Below are 19,701 nucleotides of genomic sequence, written 5' to 3'. Positions count from 1 at the left end.
GGTTTGAACTAACGGTGGTATGTGCATGACTATCCCATTGGGTGGCTTTGTATTCATTTTATTAGAAAAAGGCCAATAAAAGTGAGTATGTACACTGGAACTGCTGCCAGTCGCACAAGCCATCGGATGGGACAGTCATGCCTGTACCACCAGTGGTTCAAGCTGGTGAGAGTGTGTCAATTCCAAAGAGACCTTTAGCATACAGATTACTAAATTCTTTTAACAAGTTCCCCACCTTACCCGTACAGCAGCAAAAGGATGCACTTTGCTCTTCTGTTCAGTGGTCATAAGCAATCACGTGTCTATCGTGACTTTATGGTGTGCATGTAGCACCTAGCACAGCACCTGGATTGTAGGAGGTATTCAGTCAGTATCACCTGAGTGAATGAACTAGCCTGTAGACTATTGGTAACCTGAGTGTAAACACAAACCTTATAGCCATCCCTTCTTCATCCTGCAGGTAGTCAGTATGATACGTATACAGAGGCACCGGGATTTAAGGACGTGGAAGAGGCCTTCTTTTGATTCCGTTTATTGTAGCAGTAACATCTGTGCTGAAAATGGCCAGCCGTTTACACCCTAGGTGCATATAGACTGCTTGAGAGAGGGAAGCAGGAGACAGGGCTGCTTCTGCTCAGGTTTCTCTCCATCCAACCACAGGATGCCAGAATCTTCTAGTTCTCCTTCCCCTTCCCTGAATGCAGAAGCAGGGGTCAGCTGGTCTGTGTGAAGAGCTTCAGTTTCTCTTGTGGGTTGACCGTGGCGTCAAGGTTGAGGGGATGAGAAGGTGACGTGGGTTCCAGATGTTCCTGTGGCTCCTGTGGCTCCCAGGCTCACATCCTCCCTGCTTCCTGCTGGCGTCCCAGCTGACCTGGAGTGCCTTAGATGCCATGCTGGGCACAGAGCCTTGCCGGTCTGTTCACCAGCTCCCTGTGAGCCAAGCGACCTTGACCTACAGAGCCCCAGGGGTCCCAGTCTGCAGTTGCTTATCCGTCTGGCAACAGGAAAGACTGGAACATTTTTCTTATATTTGTTTAATCCCATTTAAATGCCTATTTCAACATGAGTTTTGTTTTGTTTTGTTGTGGTGGTGGTACTGGGGATTGAACCCAGGGCTCCGTAGACACCAGATGAGTTTTCTTCCACTAAGCTATTACCTCCACCTCCAGCCATTTACTGTGTAATTTTAGTGTAAAAATCGTATTTGTAAACAGATTGAATAGATCTGAAAAAGTGCTTATTATTTGATATATATGTATATAGTCATAAATTATACATAGATGTGATCTAAAAGTGTTTAAGCTTTAAAAATGATTACAAATAAAAAACACTACTAATCCCTTTCAGATTATTCCCCTTCATGTTGAAAACACTTTTCTCGTCACTTTGCTGCTTCTCTGCAGCACTTGTGGAAGCCCTCTTTAGGGACTGTCTTCCGTCATGCTGTTGTGGCTGCTTCTGTGTCCTCAATCCATTCAAAACGTTCACTTTTCATGGTCACTGAGTTTGGGGAAGAGCCAGAAGCAGCATGATGCCTGATCTCGTGAATACCATAGATGAAGAATGTCATCGTTATTATTTTTGTAATGTATTTGGTACAGGGTCTCACTACGCGGTTGGACTCTAGTGATCCTCCTGTTTTCAGCCTCCCCAGTGCTGGGATTACAAGCATACATTACCATGCAGCTTGTATTTTAAAAAATGTATACATGTACCATACATTAAGATTACCCCTTACATATAAAAGAGGTTCCTTACCCCTTTTTGCCCCTGATGTTTACCCTGCCTCCAAAGTTTTGTAATCTTTGACTTTAGAATTGAGAAGTGACAGTTTGGGAAAGGAGAGAGTGGTCAAATCCCACCTTCTGTGAGCCTGTTCATTATTTAGAAGTACATTTATGTAAACTGGGGTCCACCTAACCTAAGCCCAGTAAGGGGGCTTTGGACACCGTGGCCATATTGGCCAAAGTAAGCGGTAGACCCAGACTCCCGTCCAAGTTCTGGGTGTGTTTGGAGAGAAGAGCACGGAAGGTATGAAGACAGCCTCCTGCGGCCACCTGCATCGGTGTGCTTGTCCCCTCCTCCCAACTGTCAGCTCAGCCGTAATGTGGTATGGTCCTTTAGTGCATGGTTTTAGTTGTTATGGATGAAAACGTTTCCTTGGACTGTATTTCAGTTCAAACGCTGTGCTCCCTGTGTGTCTCGTCTGACTTTCTGGCATAGAAGCACAGGGCAGGGTGAGATGATGACTGGTGATATGAACAGGCTTGATAAAGCTGAGCAAGGAAAGGAGAAGACATGTCTTCCATGCTTCCGGCAATTCCGCCCGAAAGGGTTCCAAAAGTGCTTGTCACCTCTAAATTTTCAGTCAAAGTAAGAGTGAAAACATGTTGTGAAGTCATCGAAGAAAGACTGTCTTATACTGATTGTTTTGATGTATTTGGCTTGCAGGATCTATATCTACATATATCTATATATCTATGTATACCTCTATCTATATATCTATATTCTATTACTTTACAGGAGCAATATAAGTGCAACACAATTTGTATTGTATAAAATATACCATATGTGTACTTAACAGGAATAGAAACCAAAAAAAAAAAAAAAAAGTGCCAGGAATCTGTTCCCTTTCTTTCCTACAACTCTAAGGAGTTATAACAAAATATTTACTTGTCCCTTGGGCTTCATCTTTCTAGACAATAAAATAAGAGGACCACAAGTTCATTTGCATTCATTTACATATAATCTGCGAAGGAAAATTATACTATATCACTTGATGTTTTCAAAGAGAATAATTTCCTCTTTCCCCTCTTAAGTCTGTGGGGATATTTTAAACCATAATGACATCTAGGGAAGAAAGACCAAAAATAACAAAGGTACTGATACACATGGCTTCTGTTTTCATAGACTTAATTTTCAGGTTTTCCAGGGACAGAAGTATATGGGGATGGATCTCAGAAATACTGTCAGAACAATCACTGGAAGAAAGCTGTTTCTTTTCTTCTTATTTGCAATAGCATTCTGCCCTATCTAAACTGTCAGTGCAGTGGACTTTCTCCTATCTTTCCTCTATGTTGAAAGTGAAAGGTGTGTGTTGGCTCAAATGTGCCCTGTTGCCTTGGGGGATGAGCCCGCAACCTTGAACTCCACAGAACTAACTCTGGTATGGGGACCACTGATTACTTCTATACCAAGTGCAGTGGATGGACCTGTGGACTGGCACTGTGACCCAATACTGTATTAAGAAAAAGAAAGAGAACTTGCATTTCCATGTATCCATTTTCTTGTTTCTAGAGACAAGAATGAAAAAAATTCTTATAAGATGATGAGACTCAAATTTGAATTTTTATCTAACTTTTCTCATTAAATCAAGGTGTGGGAAAATTCTTGTAAAAACATAATGTGACTCAGAGTTTCGCAATCTGCTTAAATTTTTTTGAGGAAATAAGGTTTTCCTCTCATTGTAAACTTGGGCTTATAGTGCTTTACACTAGTAGAAGAGAACCAAAGGAGAAAAGTAAGAAAGAAGTGAAACTGATTAGTCAAGAACTAGAAACTTCTAATACCTTAAAAAAAAAAAATTTAAAAAGGCCTCTATGGGGCTGGTGATATAGCTCAGTGGGACAGTGCCCTGCTTGGCAAGCATGAGGTTTGAGTTCGATTCCTGGTACCAAAAAAAGAAAACAATAACAACAACAACAACAACACATCTATGTTCATGTCCTGTCCACCCTTGCTCCCCAGCATTCTATGTTAATTTTCTTTTTTTCTTTTTGCGGAACCAGGTGTTGAACTCAGGCCCTTGCGCTTGCCAGGGAAGTGCTTATTCTACTGAGCCATCTCCCCGGCCCCTCTATATTAAGTGCTAAATGATATTTATTACAGCAAATGGAGAGATGATTTAAAATCACATTATAGTTTAGCAGATCATTCTAGTGAGAAGTTTAGAATCAGACACAGGCTTCACATTCCCCCAGAAGGATGCAGTAAGTGCGGTGCTGTGCCCTGTGGTAGTTGCTTTGTTTAACCTTCCTGCAAACCTTTGCTGTGAATACTGTCATGGGCATGATTGCCTTCATTAACTAGTTCTAAACCTATCCCAAAGAAAAAAACAAGTTGTATGAAAATGATGTAAGTTTTGCCAGATTATTCAAAAAGAATCATCTGGATAGTTCTTTTTTAAAACCACTACAAAGAGCATGGACCTTTACATGATGAACATGGAAAAGGGCTGTTCATACCCAGTGTGTTCAGCTTGATGAGTTGGAGGGTACGTGTACACCAACGAGAGGGTAGCTGTCATCAAAACCATGAATGTTCAGGATCTGTCAGTTTCCTCTTTTGTCCTTTATATTGTATTTAAAGCGCTTGAGGTTTAAGTGGATAAAGAGAAAACCAGGGGCTGGGGCTCTAGCTCAGTGGTACAAACATGTGCCTGCCATGTACGAGACCCCCTCCCCCAATCACCAGCTAGTTCATTGGTTCTCTTTATCTGAAACATAAAAGATTGTTTGGGGAGGGTGGCAGAGAATACCAACCTTTAAAAATACACACACACTTTTATTATTTTGCTTTTGTTGGCATTTAAATCATCAAGATGGATGACAGTGGTAATTATAGGGGCTCATTGCACATCTGGAGAGTGATTTGGGCCAATGTAAAGGCAGCTGTGCCACCTCGGCTTAAATTATCACCTGCGGAGCACCATGTGAGGAGTAGCTGTGGTGCCATATTGGGGATGTGAAATATTGGCCGTCTGTGGCCTGCCTTGAGTTAGGCAGCTGCTCTCTTCCCTTGAGCAGTAGATGTGTTCAGGCCTCCAAATATTGGAAGGCATTTTGTGTGATTTGGAGTAGAATAGAAAATTAACCTTTTTCTCTAATAGGAGAAGAAGATTGGAAACTTTAGAACAGAAGCAATTATCTTGTGAGAGGAGAAGAAACATAGTTTGAAAATACCCAGTTGTATGTTCTTTTAATTGTTATGGTGACATTGAGTAATCCAAGGAAACGGTTGTGACAGGTTGTCCAGTTCCCAAATAGGAGGGCTGGTAATCTTTGAGATAAGCCAGAATTCTAGATTGAAGTGCGTTGGTGTAGAAAAATATGACTTTTTTTTTTTTTTGTGTGTGTGTGTCTGTCTGTCAGAGAGAGAGAGAGAGAGAGAGAGAGAGAGAGAGAGAGAGAGAGATTGAGGTTTCCATTTCCATTCCCATTAAGGAGCAGCCAGCCATAGGAAATCGTAAGCTGTGGCCCCTGTAGCAAGCCCTCTTGGCTATTAGCACAGTGCAGTATTTATCTTTTTTTTTTTTTGCAGAACTGGGGATTGAACTCAGGCCCTTGCGCTTGCCAGGGAAGTGCTTATTCCACTGAGCCATCTCCCCAGCCCCAAGCCAGATCTCTAGCCAGGTTATGTTGGTGGCTTGGTCGAGGGCAGACTGGGCATGGGAGAGGAGACGAGACGCTTGCAGGTGTTGGTGCTGTGGCCCGTGGGCAAGTGTTGAGTACAAATGAGCCAGAGCAATCCTCAGGATATAATGTGCTTTATCGTACTGTGTTCTGACCCAGTTCTGTCTTCCTCCAAAGAGCCTATTTTCCAGTTTTCTTCAATGGGCAGGAAAGGAGGGGCCAACAGGCTAAGTACTGTCCATGTCATCATTTTGCAGGAGGGGATGGACTCCTACCTCATTCTGCTGTATGGAGCCTGGGGCCTCAGACCGCTGTAGAGAGCACAAGTGCTTGCCCAGATGTACTCAAATGTGCAGAGGCCTTACTGGCCTCGTAAGCAGCCTTCATTTCCCTGGTTCTGTACTTGGACCTCTGAGGCACGAAACTCAAATGCAGAACATGTTAATCGTGGGATAGGAAGGAGCAGTTTCTAAAAAATTGGTTTCTTTCAATTTCTGTTTCTCTTCCCCCTTAGTTCCTAAAATCAGGGAATACAGAAGTGGGGTCAGACAATTGCTTGCTGTGACTGAAGCTTCCTGACCAGGGCTGGGGTTTGAGAAATATCCCGTGCTCAGCTTACAGCTAAAGGTGTGTGTGCTGTGGTGTTAGACATTTGCTGTGGGAGAAACCTGAAAATTACTAACTGAAGATGCCAGCCAGCAGCGCAGTGTGGAAAATGGGAGCACATTGCAGATCGTCAGGAGCTGGTATTTTCCTCAGTTGTCTTGGAAGATTCCTATTCCCTGGTTGTCTTGGTCAAGTCTCTTATTCATGTCAAAGTGAGATTTTGTTGGAAGATAGAGGCAGAAAGGAGGTACAGAAAGAAGAAGCAGAAAGAAGGTGATGTGGCATTTCTGTTACCCCATGTGAAGGGAATCCACTCCCTCAAGGAGTGCTATGCAGCTTTCACACGAATGCAGTTAGCTAGAGGAGCTTGAGAATTTGCTGTGAGCAAGGTGCTCCTTCTTGATCCCTGTTAATATTCTGACTGCGGTTGAAGAGTGAGCCTGGGGCCATGGACCATTGTGAGGATCCAGAACTGGGTGTAAAGTCACACTGGCGGGGCTGGTGAGATGGCTCAGTGGTCTAAAGCACCTACTTAGAACAAGCTAAGCTTAGCAAAGCACAGGGACCGCGGTTCAATCCCCCAGCACCACATGCCAGCCAGCCCCGCCCCCTGGTGGGCTGAGTTGGCCACACACACACACACACACACACTAAATAAATAAATAAATAAATAAAGTCACACTGGCTCAGGGACCTGAGACAAGGGACATGCTTATTTAGGTGACTTTGTACCCACTTGTACTTGGAATGTGCAGTAAGCCTAACGAGTACCTGGAGTATGAATGGCCACCAGAATGGGTGAGCATAGGAATGAACTCTGATGATGAGGAAGGCTTCCGCTTTCTGAGGGTAGTATCTGGGGAGGTAAGATCTGTGGTCCAGAAGCAACAATCTGCATGGCACTGCACGTTCTCAGGATATCCTCAGGTTTGTGAGAGGAGGCCGGCATGTGTCTCTCTGTAAGCATCCCACAGTGGACCTGCAATGTGGCCTCAGTCAGGCTTGTGCTTCAGGCACCTGTGACTCAGGGTGCCTTTCATCCCGGCCTCTCCCCCTCCCTCTGCCCCACTGGGCAGCTAGACGTGGGCCAGTGGCCTGGTAGGAGCCCTGGGTTCTTTGCTTGTTATCTTTGGCATCTGGCAGCATTCACTCAACTTCCGTGAGCTTCTGTTTGTCCATCAGTACAGTGAGAGAAAGAACAAGGTTCTGTCTCAGGGCTGCCCTGGGGATCAGGTCTCACACGTAAACTCTGCGTGGCACAGGGTAATGCGTACCAGCTGTCATTATTGCAAGTGCTGTCCAGAGGGTGGTCTGATAACCCTGGGGCTTTTCTGAGGTGGACTGAGCTGACTGCCTTTGTTCTTTCCTCTTTCTCCTTTCTTACCTTCTCTCAGGACGGTTCCCTGGGAAACATTGATGACCTGGCACAGCAGTACGCAGATTATTACAATACGTGCTTCTCAGACGTTTGTGAGAGGATGGAGGAGCTGCGGAAACGGCGGGTGTCTCAGGACCTCGATGTGGTAAGTGGCGGCCCCGGGAATATGTTTCTGCTAAATGGCACAATTCCTATTCCTGCTGGGGTCCCGCAGCCTCTAGTCCTTCTAACAGCCCCTCCAGGCCCAGAGCTCCCATTTGTCCTTGTAGGCAGTAAAAAAAAAAAAAAAAAGACCCACCCAAAGACCAGTGCAGTTATCTTGCAGGTATGTAATGCAGTGTATTTTGGCTGCGGTAATAGGACCGAATCTTTGTGGTCACTTGGAGACTGGATTTTTTTTTTTTTTTTTTTTTTTTTTTTTTTTTTTGTGGAGAACCAGGGATTAAACTCAGGCCCTTGCGCTTGCCAGGCAAGTGCAAATTCTACTGAGCCATCTCCCCGGCCCCTTTAATTCTTAACTAAAGAGGAAATAATATTTTTATTATGGATTGGTAAGCTCAAAGGGTGCCTGTGTAAGCAATTTTCTTCCTTCTCCTCCAAGCCTCTTTCCTTCTCTTAGCTTATTTATTTATGTATTTATTTACTGAAAGACAGATAATTTATAGAATGAAAAGGTCACCCATAATGTCTTGCCTAAAAATAAACATGTGGGCATCTTATAGGTTTTCTTGCAGCGTTTTTCTGGACATTTAAAATTTTGCAATACAGTTTTCTTCTGTGTGTTAAAAACTTTTATCTTGGTTTTTACTCAACACTTTATTATAATTCATCTTCTGGGATATTGAAATCTCTTAGCAGTCACCAACTTTTACGATTCTATGTTCCCCTCTCACTTAAGGACATTGAAAGTCATTTGGCTTCTTTGTAAAGATCTCTGCAGGTATAACTAGTGGAATGTTTGGTATTGTGTGGGGTAAATAGCCCAAGAGTTTTTTTTTTTTTTTTTTTTTGGTTTTTTTTTAGAACCAGGGGTTGCACTCAGATTCTTGCGCTTGCCAGGGAAGCGCTTATTCCACTGAGCCATCTCCCTGGCCCTCACAAGAGTTTTCTATAAAGTCCATACATATGCTGGTAGTTCCATGTTGGAAAATATCTTCCTGAAATCTGACACTGATGACTTTAAATTTGCTACCTAGGCGATTCATTTCAGCTTTGCACTGCTTGGATCCAGAGCCTCACACATCCCAGGCACCTGCCCGACCAGTCCATTATATCCCCAGCCATTTTACATTTTAAAGCCTGGTCTCACCAAGTTGTCCAGGCCAACACTGCAGTTGTGCTCCTCCTGGTTTAGTGTCCTGAGTAACAGGGATTATAAGCACAGGCACCACGGTTGGCAGTACTGTGCTTTTCAAGTTGTCTTTTTTAAAAAACTTTATTTATTTATTTAGTGTGTGTGTGGCCAGCTCAGCCCACCAGGGGGTGGGGCTGGCTGGCATGTGGTGCTGGGGATTGAAACACGGTCTCTGCTTTTGCTTAGCTTAGCTTGTTCTAAGGAGGTGCTTTAGACCACTGAACCATCTCACCAGCCCCTCAAGTTGTCTTATTGTGTGCTGACCTATGGGGACCCCCCACCCTACCTCCTGAGGGGAGAAAGTGGAAAAAGTGTCTGCCTTCCATACCTCTCCCAGAGAGCTCCCTTTAGGACGCTGGCCTATGATGGGGGCTACATGGACCTGTCCACAGCACCTCTCTGCCTTTAAAAAAGTTTTCTTTTTCTTTTTCTTTTTTTTTTTTTGTGGAACTGGGGCTTGAACTCAGGCCCTTACGCTTGCCAGGGAAGCGGTTATTCCACTGGGCCATCTCCCTGGCCCCAAAAGGTTTAAAAGGTGCTGATTGAGTTAAAACGTTACTTACCTATAAACTTTTCTATAAATGTACTTAGTGTGGGAACAGAGAATTAGGTAACTGATGTAGAAGTAATTAGACCAGATAAATCTTTTTACATTGTATGAAAGAGTTGTGTTTTAGAAGGGGCACAAGAGCTTGGGTGGCGCAGCAAGTATGTTCTAGGCATGAACATGGTCTGTTTCCGCTGAAGTGTGCACTTAACGTTCTTGTGTACATTAGTTTTCCTCAGCTCAACCTAGCTAAAGATCCCTGGGTCAGAAAATTACATAGGACTGCCAAGAAGTAATTCTTGCTCTTTGCTTCTTGTTCGCTAATTGAGCGGTCTACAGGGATTGGCATTAGCTTAAAAGGGTTGGTTGAGGCTAAGAAGTGTCATTTGGGGGCGGAAGGCCATCATCCCAGACCTTGGTGCAAGCCGGTGCAGGGGTGTCACCGTTACGTCTTCCCCTGACTGTGTACTTTGGTGTGTGTGAATGGTGGGGGCATTTCTTTTTAAGAAAATAGCCTCATGTGTCAGAAGACTTGCATGCTTGGCTGAAATAAATAATCTCCCCTGTTGGGGTATAGCTAATGAAAAAATACTTGGATTTTGGCAGTACCGCATTTCACTTTTTCTTCTTTTTGTCCTGCTGGGGACTTGGCCTAGGGTTGTGTACGTGGTAGGTGTGAGCTGTCCACTGAGCCCATAATTTTGAAGTGTTACTGTTTTGACTTGGAATGTTAATCCTTTTTGGTTTTCCTGGGCATTTCTGGTACCCAGAAATGAGGACTGTGAATTGGTAGGTGATTGTTGATACAGCACTAGCTTGCTCTTTCTGGCCTTCTAACTGGTCTCAGAGTTGGGACCACCAGAATCACTCTGATGCAGTTCAGGAACCTCAGAATGCCGCTTCGAGGTAGGACAGCAAGCCTGCCTGTCGGTGGGATAAATAGCCTCTTTTCAGTTTAGACAGATGGGACTAATTTGGTGTGCTCTCTTCCAGAACAGCAAAAGACAGTCTGTGGGGGAAGAACCCCACCACATGAGCTTAATTAGTTACCATCAAAGGTGTAAGAACTTGGTGGTGGGTAAAATTGATGGGCACTAATGCAAGCCAGGCTGGAAGCATGACTGTTCATTCTTTAAATTGCAGCCAGCAAGAGGAGTAAGATCCTAGATTGGCACATTCAAATCTGTGAAATTCCTGGCAAACTACAGCAATAAAAGGGATCATCCCCTCCTCGCCCCTTGGGTACAAGGAATTAAACCCAGGGCCTTCACACTGAGCTCCATTCCCAGCCCTTGTAGAGATTTTTTTTTAAAACTCTGAGACCGTGTCATGCTCAGTGGCCTCAGGTGGACCTCAGCTTGCAGTCCTCTTGCTTGTTCCTCTCAGAGTAGTGGGCTGACAGGCATGTGCCCGTGGCGGGCTATAAAAATATTTTTAAGGTGTTGAAAATCGAGTAAGAAGTTGGATGTTTCCTGTGTCAGCTGCATGGCTTGGAAGTCTGGAAGACCATGTTAGACAGGTTCTAAGGTTATCCATCTTTTAGGCTGTACATGCAGGGTTAGTGACTTACTCAGCGTTCCCTTTCTCCTCCGGGGCTCATTGTAGATTTAGCTCCTGATGGCAACTCATTTCCTTACAGAGCTGTAACTTTTAGTCCATAACATAACACTCCCTGCCACTGCGTTGGAATGTTAAGACTATTTCTAGTTTATGAGCTCTCCCTTTGCACAAGTAGAGAAGCTTCCTCCTTGTTTGCTTGGTAGAACAGCCTTGAGTCTAAGACATGGCAGTTAGTACTCTTTCTGAGTTCATTAGCAACTCTGGCGAAAGCTAAGTACAAGAATGCTTCAGGAAGGAATAATCTACCCAAAGCAGTAAGACAAAGTCAGAAGATATTAAGAGCCCCAAAGATTTCATAGTGGAAAGATTAGCACAGTGTACATTGTGTTTTTGAAAGAGTAATTTAGAGGGGTTGGGGAGATAGCTCAGTAGAATAAGTGCTTGCTTGGCAAGCACAAGGGCCTGCGTTCAATCCCTGGTTCCGCAAAAAAAAAAAAAAAAAGTAATTTAGGAAACAGACCTAAATTTGGAGATGTGTTGAATTAATTTGTGATAGATGAGGGCTGGTGATGTAGCTCAATGGTAGACTGCTAAATCTCTGGGTGAATTCTGGGGTTGGAGATTTTTTGTTTTTGTTTTTGATCGAACTCAGGACGTTGCACTTGCCAGGCAGGTGCTTATGTCACTGAGCTATATCCCCAGCCCCGTTTTGATCTTTTTGAAACAGGGTTTCACTATGCAGTTCAGGCTGGCCTTGAATTCACTTTGTAGCAGAGGCTGGCCTCGAACTTACAGTGATCCTGCTGCCTCAGTCTCTTTGAGTGCTGGGATTATAGCATGCACTACCAGGCCCAGCTACGAAGTACTTTTTATAGGTAGAATAAATATTTATGTGTTTATGTTTGTCTTTAAAAAGTATATATATATATTTGCCCTTATGAGCTAGTTACATGTCAACTGAAGAGCAAACCAAAAGACATCTTTTCCACAGAGCTACTTGACTCAGTGCTGAAAAGTAAAAGGTATCAATAATTATGTTAGTAATTAACTTTCTGGACTAGATGTCAGACTCCTTGTTTAAGACCTAATTACCTGGATCCTGGTTGGAATACAGTATTTAAGAATGTGTCCTCAGGGCCAGTTTTGATGAAGGCGACAGGAGTGCAGATGTGTAAAGATTTAACAGTATGAACAGGGATTCTGAGTCCCAATTTATGACTAGAGGGAGAGTTTTTATTTAGCACCAAATGGGCCCTGAAAGAATGATGTGTCTAGATGGCGCCTTCTGCCTCTGCTGGAGATTTGGGACATCAGTGCCTGCGACTGTTAGGAAATTGCCCAGATTTCTCCACATTTGGCACCTCCCTGAGCACCATGTGTGAGTCTGGCTGGAAGAAGCTACGGTCCAAAATGACAGTAGCCTTCCAAGGCCATAATGGGCCCATCCCCAGTGATGGGACGTCTGACAATCTGTTAAAGTGATAGCTTGGCCAGGAAAAGGGACACGCTCAAGGTGGCCTCTTATCACTGCAATATTAGTGTCCTCAGTATCTTTGGAGTGGAATCTGTTTGGATTCCACTTGCAGGAAGCAAGTTGATGTGGTGCAGAGTGGGTGGAAGAGCCCTCAGTCATTGTGGCTCACTTTGTGTGCTGACATGTTTGTCAACAGCCGGAGCCTGGCCTGGACCCTGCGCCAGATTGTTATCATGATTGTGTGTCCGAGAGAAAAGGGAGCCCAGGCAGAGTGCGGGGTATTATAATGGCAAAGTGGGATACGAGAGCCATCGGATATGGTGTGGGAGTGATTCTGGTATATTATTCCTTGGAATTTTTTTTTTTATTCTGCTGTTTGTTTATTTATTACATTCATTTATTGTGTGTGTGTATGTGTGTGTGTGTATGTGTGTGTGTGTGGCCAGCTCAGCCCACGAGGGGGCAGGGCTGACTGGCATGTGGGGCTGGGGGATTGAACCGCGGTCCCTGTGCTTTGCCAAGCCTGTTCCAAGTAGGTGCTTTAGACCACTGAGCCATCTCTCCAGCCCCTATTCCTTGGAATTTTAATAATGCAATGCTTCCAGATTAAAGTTTTATGAATTAATCATTCCAGATAAACTAATCATTCCAAATGTAGTTCTCAACTAACAGAGGCAGCAGGACTAGTGTGTCTCTTGTGACTAGGGATAATTCTTCGATTTTTTTTAATTTTAATTTTTTTATTTTAAAGAGGAAAACCAAAACCAAAAACCAAATAACAAAAAAACAAAAAAGGTGGAAATATACCTTTTTTTTTGGGGGGGGGTAGTTTTTTGTTTTTAAGACTATACTAACCCCACTACCATCCCATTTCAAGCCCAAGTGAGAGCCCTTGCCCTGGGTTTGTTACATGGGTAAAAAGTGTGGGAGCCTTTGGTGGGAATAGGTTGAGGGAGTGAGACAGGGGTTTAGCTCTGGCTATGCTCACTTGGTATATTAATTCACTTTTGCTGTGACAACCTACCTGAGAAAATGAATTTAAAGGAGGAAAGATTCAGAATGGCTTATGGTTTCAGGGTTCTCAGTCCCTGGTCACTTGGCTCTGTTGCTTGTGGGCCCATGGTGAGGTGGAAACATGGCCTAGAGTTGTGGGGAAGGGACACTGCTCCTGGCCTCACTGTGGCCAGGAAGGGAGAGGAAAGAGCCAGGCTGCACGGGGTCCTCCTCCACCTTCTGCTCAACCTGCTGGGTGCTGCTGCCCACATTCAGGTTGGGGTCCACACCCCATCCCCACCCTGCTGCCGCCTCACACATCAGTCATCTCTGGAAACATCCCTGCAGGCACACCCAGAAGTGTGCTTTACTAATGTAGGCATTTCTTAATCCAGTCATGATGAGCGTTGCTTAACTTCATCAAGGGTCCTTTGCCCTGGCCATAAAATCGGGATAGATACATCTCATGGTTATTCTGAGGATTACGTAGAATGCCATCACAGTCATAAATAACAACCTAAGTTTCTTTTCTCTCCTTTCTCTTCCTAGTTGAAAAATTTAGTAATGTTGAAGATCACGTACCTTTTTAGGGAGGCAGGTAATAGGGCTTGAACTGAGGGCCTTTGCACTGAGCTATGTCCCATTTTATTTTTTAAATTATGAAATGAAATGAAATGAAATTTGTATTTTGAGACTGCATCTCATTCAGTCAGCCAGCTCCACAGGCTGGGCTCCAATTTGCCATCTTCCTTCTTCAGCTGCCCAGAGTGCTGGGGTTGCAGGCGTGCACCACTACCCATGGCTCAGAGTATCTGCTATGCATACTGCGTTAATATTGATACACATAAATGCGGGGATTTTTTTTTTTTTTTAGCTTGCTTATTTATTTATTTTGGCGGAACCAAGGACTGAACTCAGGCCCTTGCGCTTGCCAGGGAAGCACTTATTCCACTTATTCCATTTCCCTGACCCCCCCCCCCCCCCCCCCTCTTTTTTTTTTTTTTTTTAGCTTTTTAATTGTAGGAAATTTCAAGGATATATAAACAGCACAAGGCAGTGTGTAGGTCACCTCTCTCCTCCACTGCCGCCAGCACACTGTCAGTCACATTTCACCTTTGCTCTCTGCTCCTGTTTGATTATTACTGTTATTTTAAAAGATTCTTCCTGTTTAAATTAAAATTTACACACACTGAAATACACAAATCTTAGCTGTCCAGTTCTGTTAAGTGCATATGCGTGTGTCACCCACAGACAAGTTGGATAAAGAATGTTACCTGGGGCTGGGGAGATGGCTCAGTAGAAGAAGCACTTCTCTGGCAAGCGCAAGGGCCTGAGTTCAATCCCCGTTTCTGCAAAACAAAACAGAATATAACCTGTCTCCCTCAGCATGCCCTGCTGTCTCTCCTGTAAGTTCTGTCACCATGCACTCCAGCATAGAGAACACAAGTGACATCTAGTCAGTACTCAGTGTGTGGTTATTGAATTCATATGTGTATGTAATTGTTTTTAGATTTTTTTTTTTTTTTTAGATATTTAGTGAGCAGTAAGTCTGTATTTGGGATTTTTGCCTTTCCAGAGAAAATAGATTATAGATGTTTCCATACCCATCAAGGTGTCATGATTTAGTGGGGACAGAAAACAAGTGAACAGACTTTGCAAATGTGGTGCAGGGGTACAGAAGTGGGCCCCTGGCCCAGGTCAGCAGCTTCTTAGCAGCGATGCCTACAGTTCCCAAGTATAAAGAACTTACAAGACTGAGTGGATTTCGGAGGAGGTGTGTGGACTGTGTAGAGTAACGAAAGACAGGTATCACGGTCATGCTTTAGGTCAAGGCCAGAAGTTGAGGAAGGAGATTTGACCTTTGTAGTCCACTGCACAAAGTTTTCCGTAGTTAGAAAGTGAGGTTGGATGAGGCAGGGCAAGGATGCACGCTGTTCTTTCAAAGGGCCTTGGCTCATTCATCACGCAAGGAAGCAGAATGTTCCTCCTGATCACCACTCCTCACAAGACAGTGCAGATAACTGCCACTTCACCCTTGTTGACTAGCCGGGCCAAGGTGAGTTTATTCTCGCCTCGCCTGCAGCTTCATGTTGACATGCACACAGCGGCTTTTCTTCTCTAAATGACTGTGTTTTGCTTTTGTCGACTGTTCTTCTTTTCTGTTTGCTGCTGATACTGAAACATATGACAGATAGGGCTTCTGTGCACTTACGCACCCTGAATAGTCAAGACAATCAGCTACAGCCACATCCCTGTTTCTAGGAGCGGCGCTCAGAGCTGAGAAGCAGAGGACAGATGTACTTGTGTATTCATGTTCTCCTTTCACAGGGTCCACAGCTAGCAGGCTAACGCCTCCACCCTCTCAAGCTTGCTGCTCTGAAGGGCATTTGTTTTTGTTTTGTTTTGTCTTGTGTGAACTTTCATTCTTCTCCAGCTTTGGGCTCCTGTTGACTTGCAGATTGCAATCAGAGCCAGTGGGCATTAGATGGAGAGTCGGAGCTACAATCTGCAGCAGGATTCATGGGATTCACACACTTGATGTCAAAATACACTGAGGCATTATGTCTTAAGCCAGATGGTAATGCAGTTCCTGTGCTGGCTCCTCTTGCACAAAGTAGCATTTGTGTTCGAATGACCGGGCCCAGTTCAGTCAGCAGTTTCTGTGCAGAGTGTGGAGGGAACTGGACATAAACAGATCTCTTGGTGCTGGATTTAATCTTGACATCCTATACCTCTAGTTATTAAGAAAGTGTTTTACTAAATCAGCAGTACATTTCTATTTCTATTCTTTCATGACTAGAAACCTTTGCAGATAGCTCGTGTAGTTACAGACTCCTGTGTTCTGTTTGGTATCTGAAGTGTGGAGAGGTTCAGGTTTTTCAAACCTGGACCAACACCTTTAGCTTCTTTTGCTCAAAAGCATTTTGAAAGGACTAATTTTTGTTTGTTTGCTTTAAAGAAACACAGTATGCCTGGGAGATTAAAAATCAAAATGGTGTTTTGCTTAAAATATATATGCTTGCCAGAAAGGGAGAAATATGAGCTTTATTGTTTCATTTACATCGGACAGGGCAAGTTCCTCAACAGTAATCAAGTTAGCTCCCACAGGGGAGGGAGAGGTCAGGGAACTCAGGAGACGAGACCACTTGATGGCAGCAGATTCAGACACTTGCCCAGGGCTCAGGGCTGAGTTGGGTGTGGAATGAGCACTGTTCTTGGAATCAGGTCTTTCCGGAGGGTAAGGGGAGCCCAGGCCAGGTACCCTGGAGTATCAAAACCAGGTTGCCAAAATTGTAATGTGATCTGAAAGTTTGCATTTAGCAATTTAACATTTCCCACAGTAAAGTGTCATTTACTCATGCTAATCACAAGCCAATTATAAACCATAAAAATGTTAGTTTATAGCACACTAGAGGCAGTATGGTCCTGCGATGAGACAGAATCTAAAGGAGTGCGATGAGGAATATGCCTTTATTTCCAGGTCCTTGGAGAGGGTTACTATGTTCATATGTGTCACGTCATTTGATGATCTTCTCTGTGTTCTAAATAGATGCTAAATATAAGCGAACACCGAGTGACCCAGTCCTGTGGCCCATCTGTCCTCTTAGAGCCACATTTGGGGCATGAGAATGGTTGACATCTTGAATGGGGTGGCACAGCTGTATACAAATGGGGTGGACCGGAAGTCATCTGGGGCGGGGCAGTGAACCTTTCCGGCTGTCAGCACACACACTTGGCATTGGCTTCCTGGCCCGTAGTTCATGCTTTAGACAGACATAGAATTGGCTCATGTGCAGATATCTGCCTGCTATCAAATCAGTCAGCCATCCACTCAGTCAGTCAGTCAGTCAGTCAGTCAGTCAGTCAGTCATAGTGGGCGGTGCTGGAGATCAAACCCAGTACCTCACTCTTGCTCAGCAAGTACTTTCCACTGAGCTATACACCAGCCCCATCACGGAGTATATTGATGAGAACTTTGTGGCCACCTATTTCAGTAGTATGTTTTAGTTTCGCATTGCCATGGCTTTCAATTTGAGAGTTTCAAGAATCTTATTCTAGGTATTAAAAGCAAACTTATCGTGCATAGCAGGTTCAGTTACTCAGGCTTTTCAGATACCTATCTGGAGGACATAAGCTATTTTGCTAACTGGAAAATACACCTCAGGACCCCAAAGCCCAGCTCTTATCTCCTTTTAATGTATCATTCTATTTCTCAAATAGAAAATCAGGTTCTAGCTCTTTTCCATCTCTTGATATGCCAATTCATAGCTGTTTTCCCCTCCTCTAGTATGTCAGCCCATGCATTAGAAGTGGAGGTTTAATTTAGCACCTTTAGCAATGGAATTTACAGTTCAGGTGAGGAGTGGACCAGCTGCTTCTATTGCTAGCATTCTGCAGCCTGTGCATAAATTACTTATTTATAAGGGATAGTTTGAGCCACTTTCTGCAGTTATTTAGAATGTGAAGATGGTCTGCTCTAGCAGTGCCATGGGGCCCCAGCACAAGCTGATGGAGCTTAATCAAAAATAAATCAAGGACAAGTCTGAACCAAACTGCAAACATCATGAATATTCGTGAGCATCTGTATGTGTTTGTGGATGTGAGTGTTCGTTTTTTAATGTGTGTGACAGCAGACACGGCTTCTAACAAAGATGCCAAAAGGAAGACAAATTCCCATCTGTGATTTCAAAGGGTATTTTTGTTTGTCAGTGTTGTCCTTTCACTCAGAATGTGGGTTTTTCTTCTTCAAAATGGGACTTTGATCTCCATCTCTCAGAATCTGTTTTGGTATTTTATCTGCATTTTTCAGCCCATGGAGCAGAAACATTTCTTTGAAAAGGAGAATTTTAACTTAATTAAGGAAACAGCTACTATTTAATATTTTTGATGTACCTTTAAAACACCAGTGGTGTTATAATTACGAGTTAAGCTAGTCTGTATCGTTAGTGTACTCATACATATCTGAGCCTCAGGGTGCTTTATCTGTTTCACTACTTGCAGTACTGAGGAGAACTAGGAAGGGAGGAACAAAATGTGAGGCGGCCATAAAAAGAGCCATGTGTAATAATCATAAAATGACATTTTGAAAAGCACATTAGAGTTGACGAGTCATCGCGTCCATTGCCTTATTTAGTCCTCCTGATGGCCCTATGGGGTTGATATTAACAATCACAACTTTGGTTGTGCTGAGGCAGAAGCCAGGACTCTGAGAGGCCAGTGGGGTAGTCTAGCTGGGGAGACCCTGGCTGCCTTCCTTTGCCCCTCCTGACCAGTGGGGCAGGGGCTCCGTGCTCTACACTTGGGCCCTGTGAGCTTAATCAAGATCGTGGGTGTAGGCGACTCTGTACTGTTGTTGGACATATCTAAGTGCCCGGCGAATATTTACAATAAATATTATTCATAATTATAGTACTAGCCATTGATAAAACTAACACATTTAGGACTTACTAGAGTTGGCATTGAGTAAACAGCAGAGATAGGAATTTTTTTTTTTTTTTCCAAACGTATTTGGTACAGGATGTCACTACCCAGCTCGGACTCATAGTGATCCTCTTGTTTTCAGCCTCCCCAGTGCTGGGATTACAGGCGTGCACCACCATACCCAGCTAGAGATAGGATTTGAAATCAGAAGGTAGACACTAATTCTCTGAATCTTCCATGTTACTCACCAACCTAGCATTTTTCCCCTTGATGGCGTCTTGACTTAGAGATCAGCTTAAGTACATGGGTAATTCATTATGAAGGTACAGTATTGTAAGTATAATACGAAATACTAAATTATATTTATTGTATAAATCACAATACACATGAAAAAAATTAAAAACAAATTTGCTAATGTAGAAGTTTGAAATCTAATACCCACTTCTCAAAGATAATAATTGTGATTGCTATTTTTTCTGTCCTCTCTGCTCACGTGTGCATGTGCATGAACGTTGGTTGTTATCCTGGCAAGCAGATCAGTACTCACAAAAGTTAAAAAGGTTCATTTGTTGCTTGAGGGTGTCATATATCTGATATGCTAGCAAATAAAGAGACAGCAAATTAACAGTAGATTGAGAACTCGGAAAAACTTCCAACTGAGCTTTTAGAATAGGGACACAGAAGTTGCCATACTTTTGTTATTCGGTGGGAATACTGCAGAATGTAAAATAATCTGTTGAATTATATCCCTTAGGTTGTTTGAATCATAGAAGGTAGCAGACTTGAGAAACATTCCAGTAAGAAGTTAAGTCATTTTGGGGCTGGAGAGATGGCTCAGTGGTCTAAAGCACCTACTTGAAACAAGCTTGGCAAAGCACATGGACCGCGGTTCGATCCCCAGCACCACATGCCAGCCAGCCCCGCCCCCTGGTGGGCTGAGCTGGCCACACACACACA

General features: G+C 43.7%; 1 protein-coding gene across 2 annotated transcripts in view; it reads left to right on the top strand.

Moving 5' to 3' along the window:
• Nucleotides 1-19,701, top strand: part of Sash1 (SAM and SH3 domain containing 1) — a 184,277-nt gene that overhangs the window by 37,293 nt on the left and 127,283 nt on the right. For both annotated transcript variants that reach the window (XM_004645482.2, XM_023705788.1), the window contains one exon: nt 7,412-7,540. In XM_004645482.2, coding sequence (XP_004645539.1) covers nt 7,412-7,540 — 129 coding nt within the window. The remainder of the gene's footprint in view (nt 1-7,411; nt 7,541-19,701) is intronic.

The sequence above is a fragment of the Octodon degus genome, unplaced genomic scaffold, assembly GCF_000260255.1.
Source record: "Octodon degus isolate 3935 unplaced genomic scaffold, OctDeg1.0 scaffold00229, whole genome shotgun sequence".
NCBI classification, from domain to species: Eukaryota; Metazoa; Chordata; class Mammalia; order Rodentia; family Octodontidae; genus Octodon; species Octodon degus.
The sequence above is the reverse complement of the archived record's forward strand: the minus strand, read 5'-3'. Positions and strand labels throughout refer to the sequence as shown.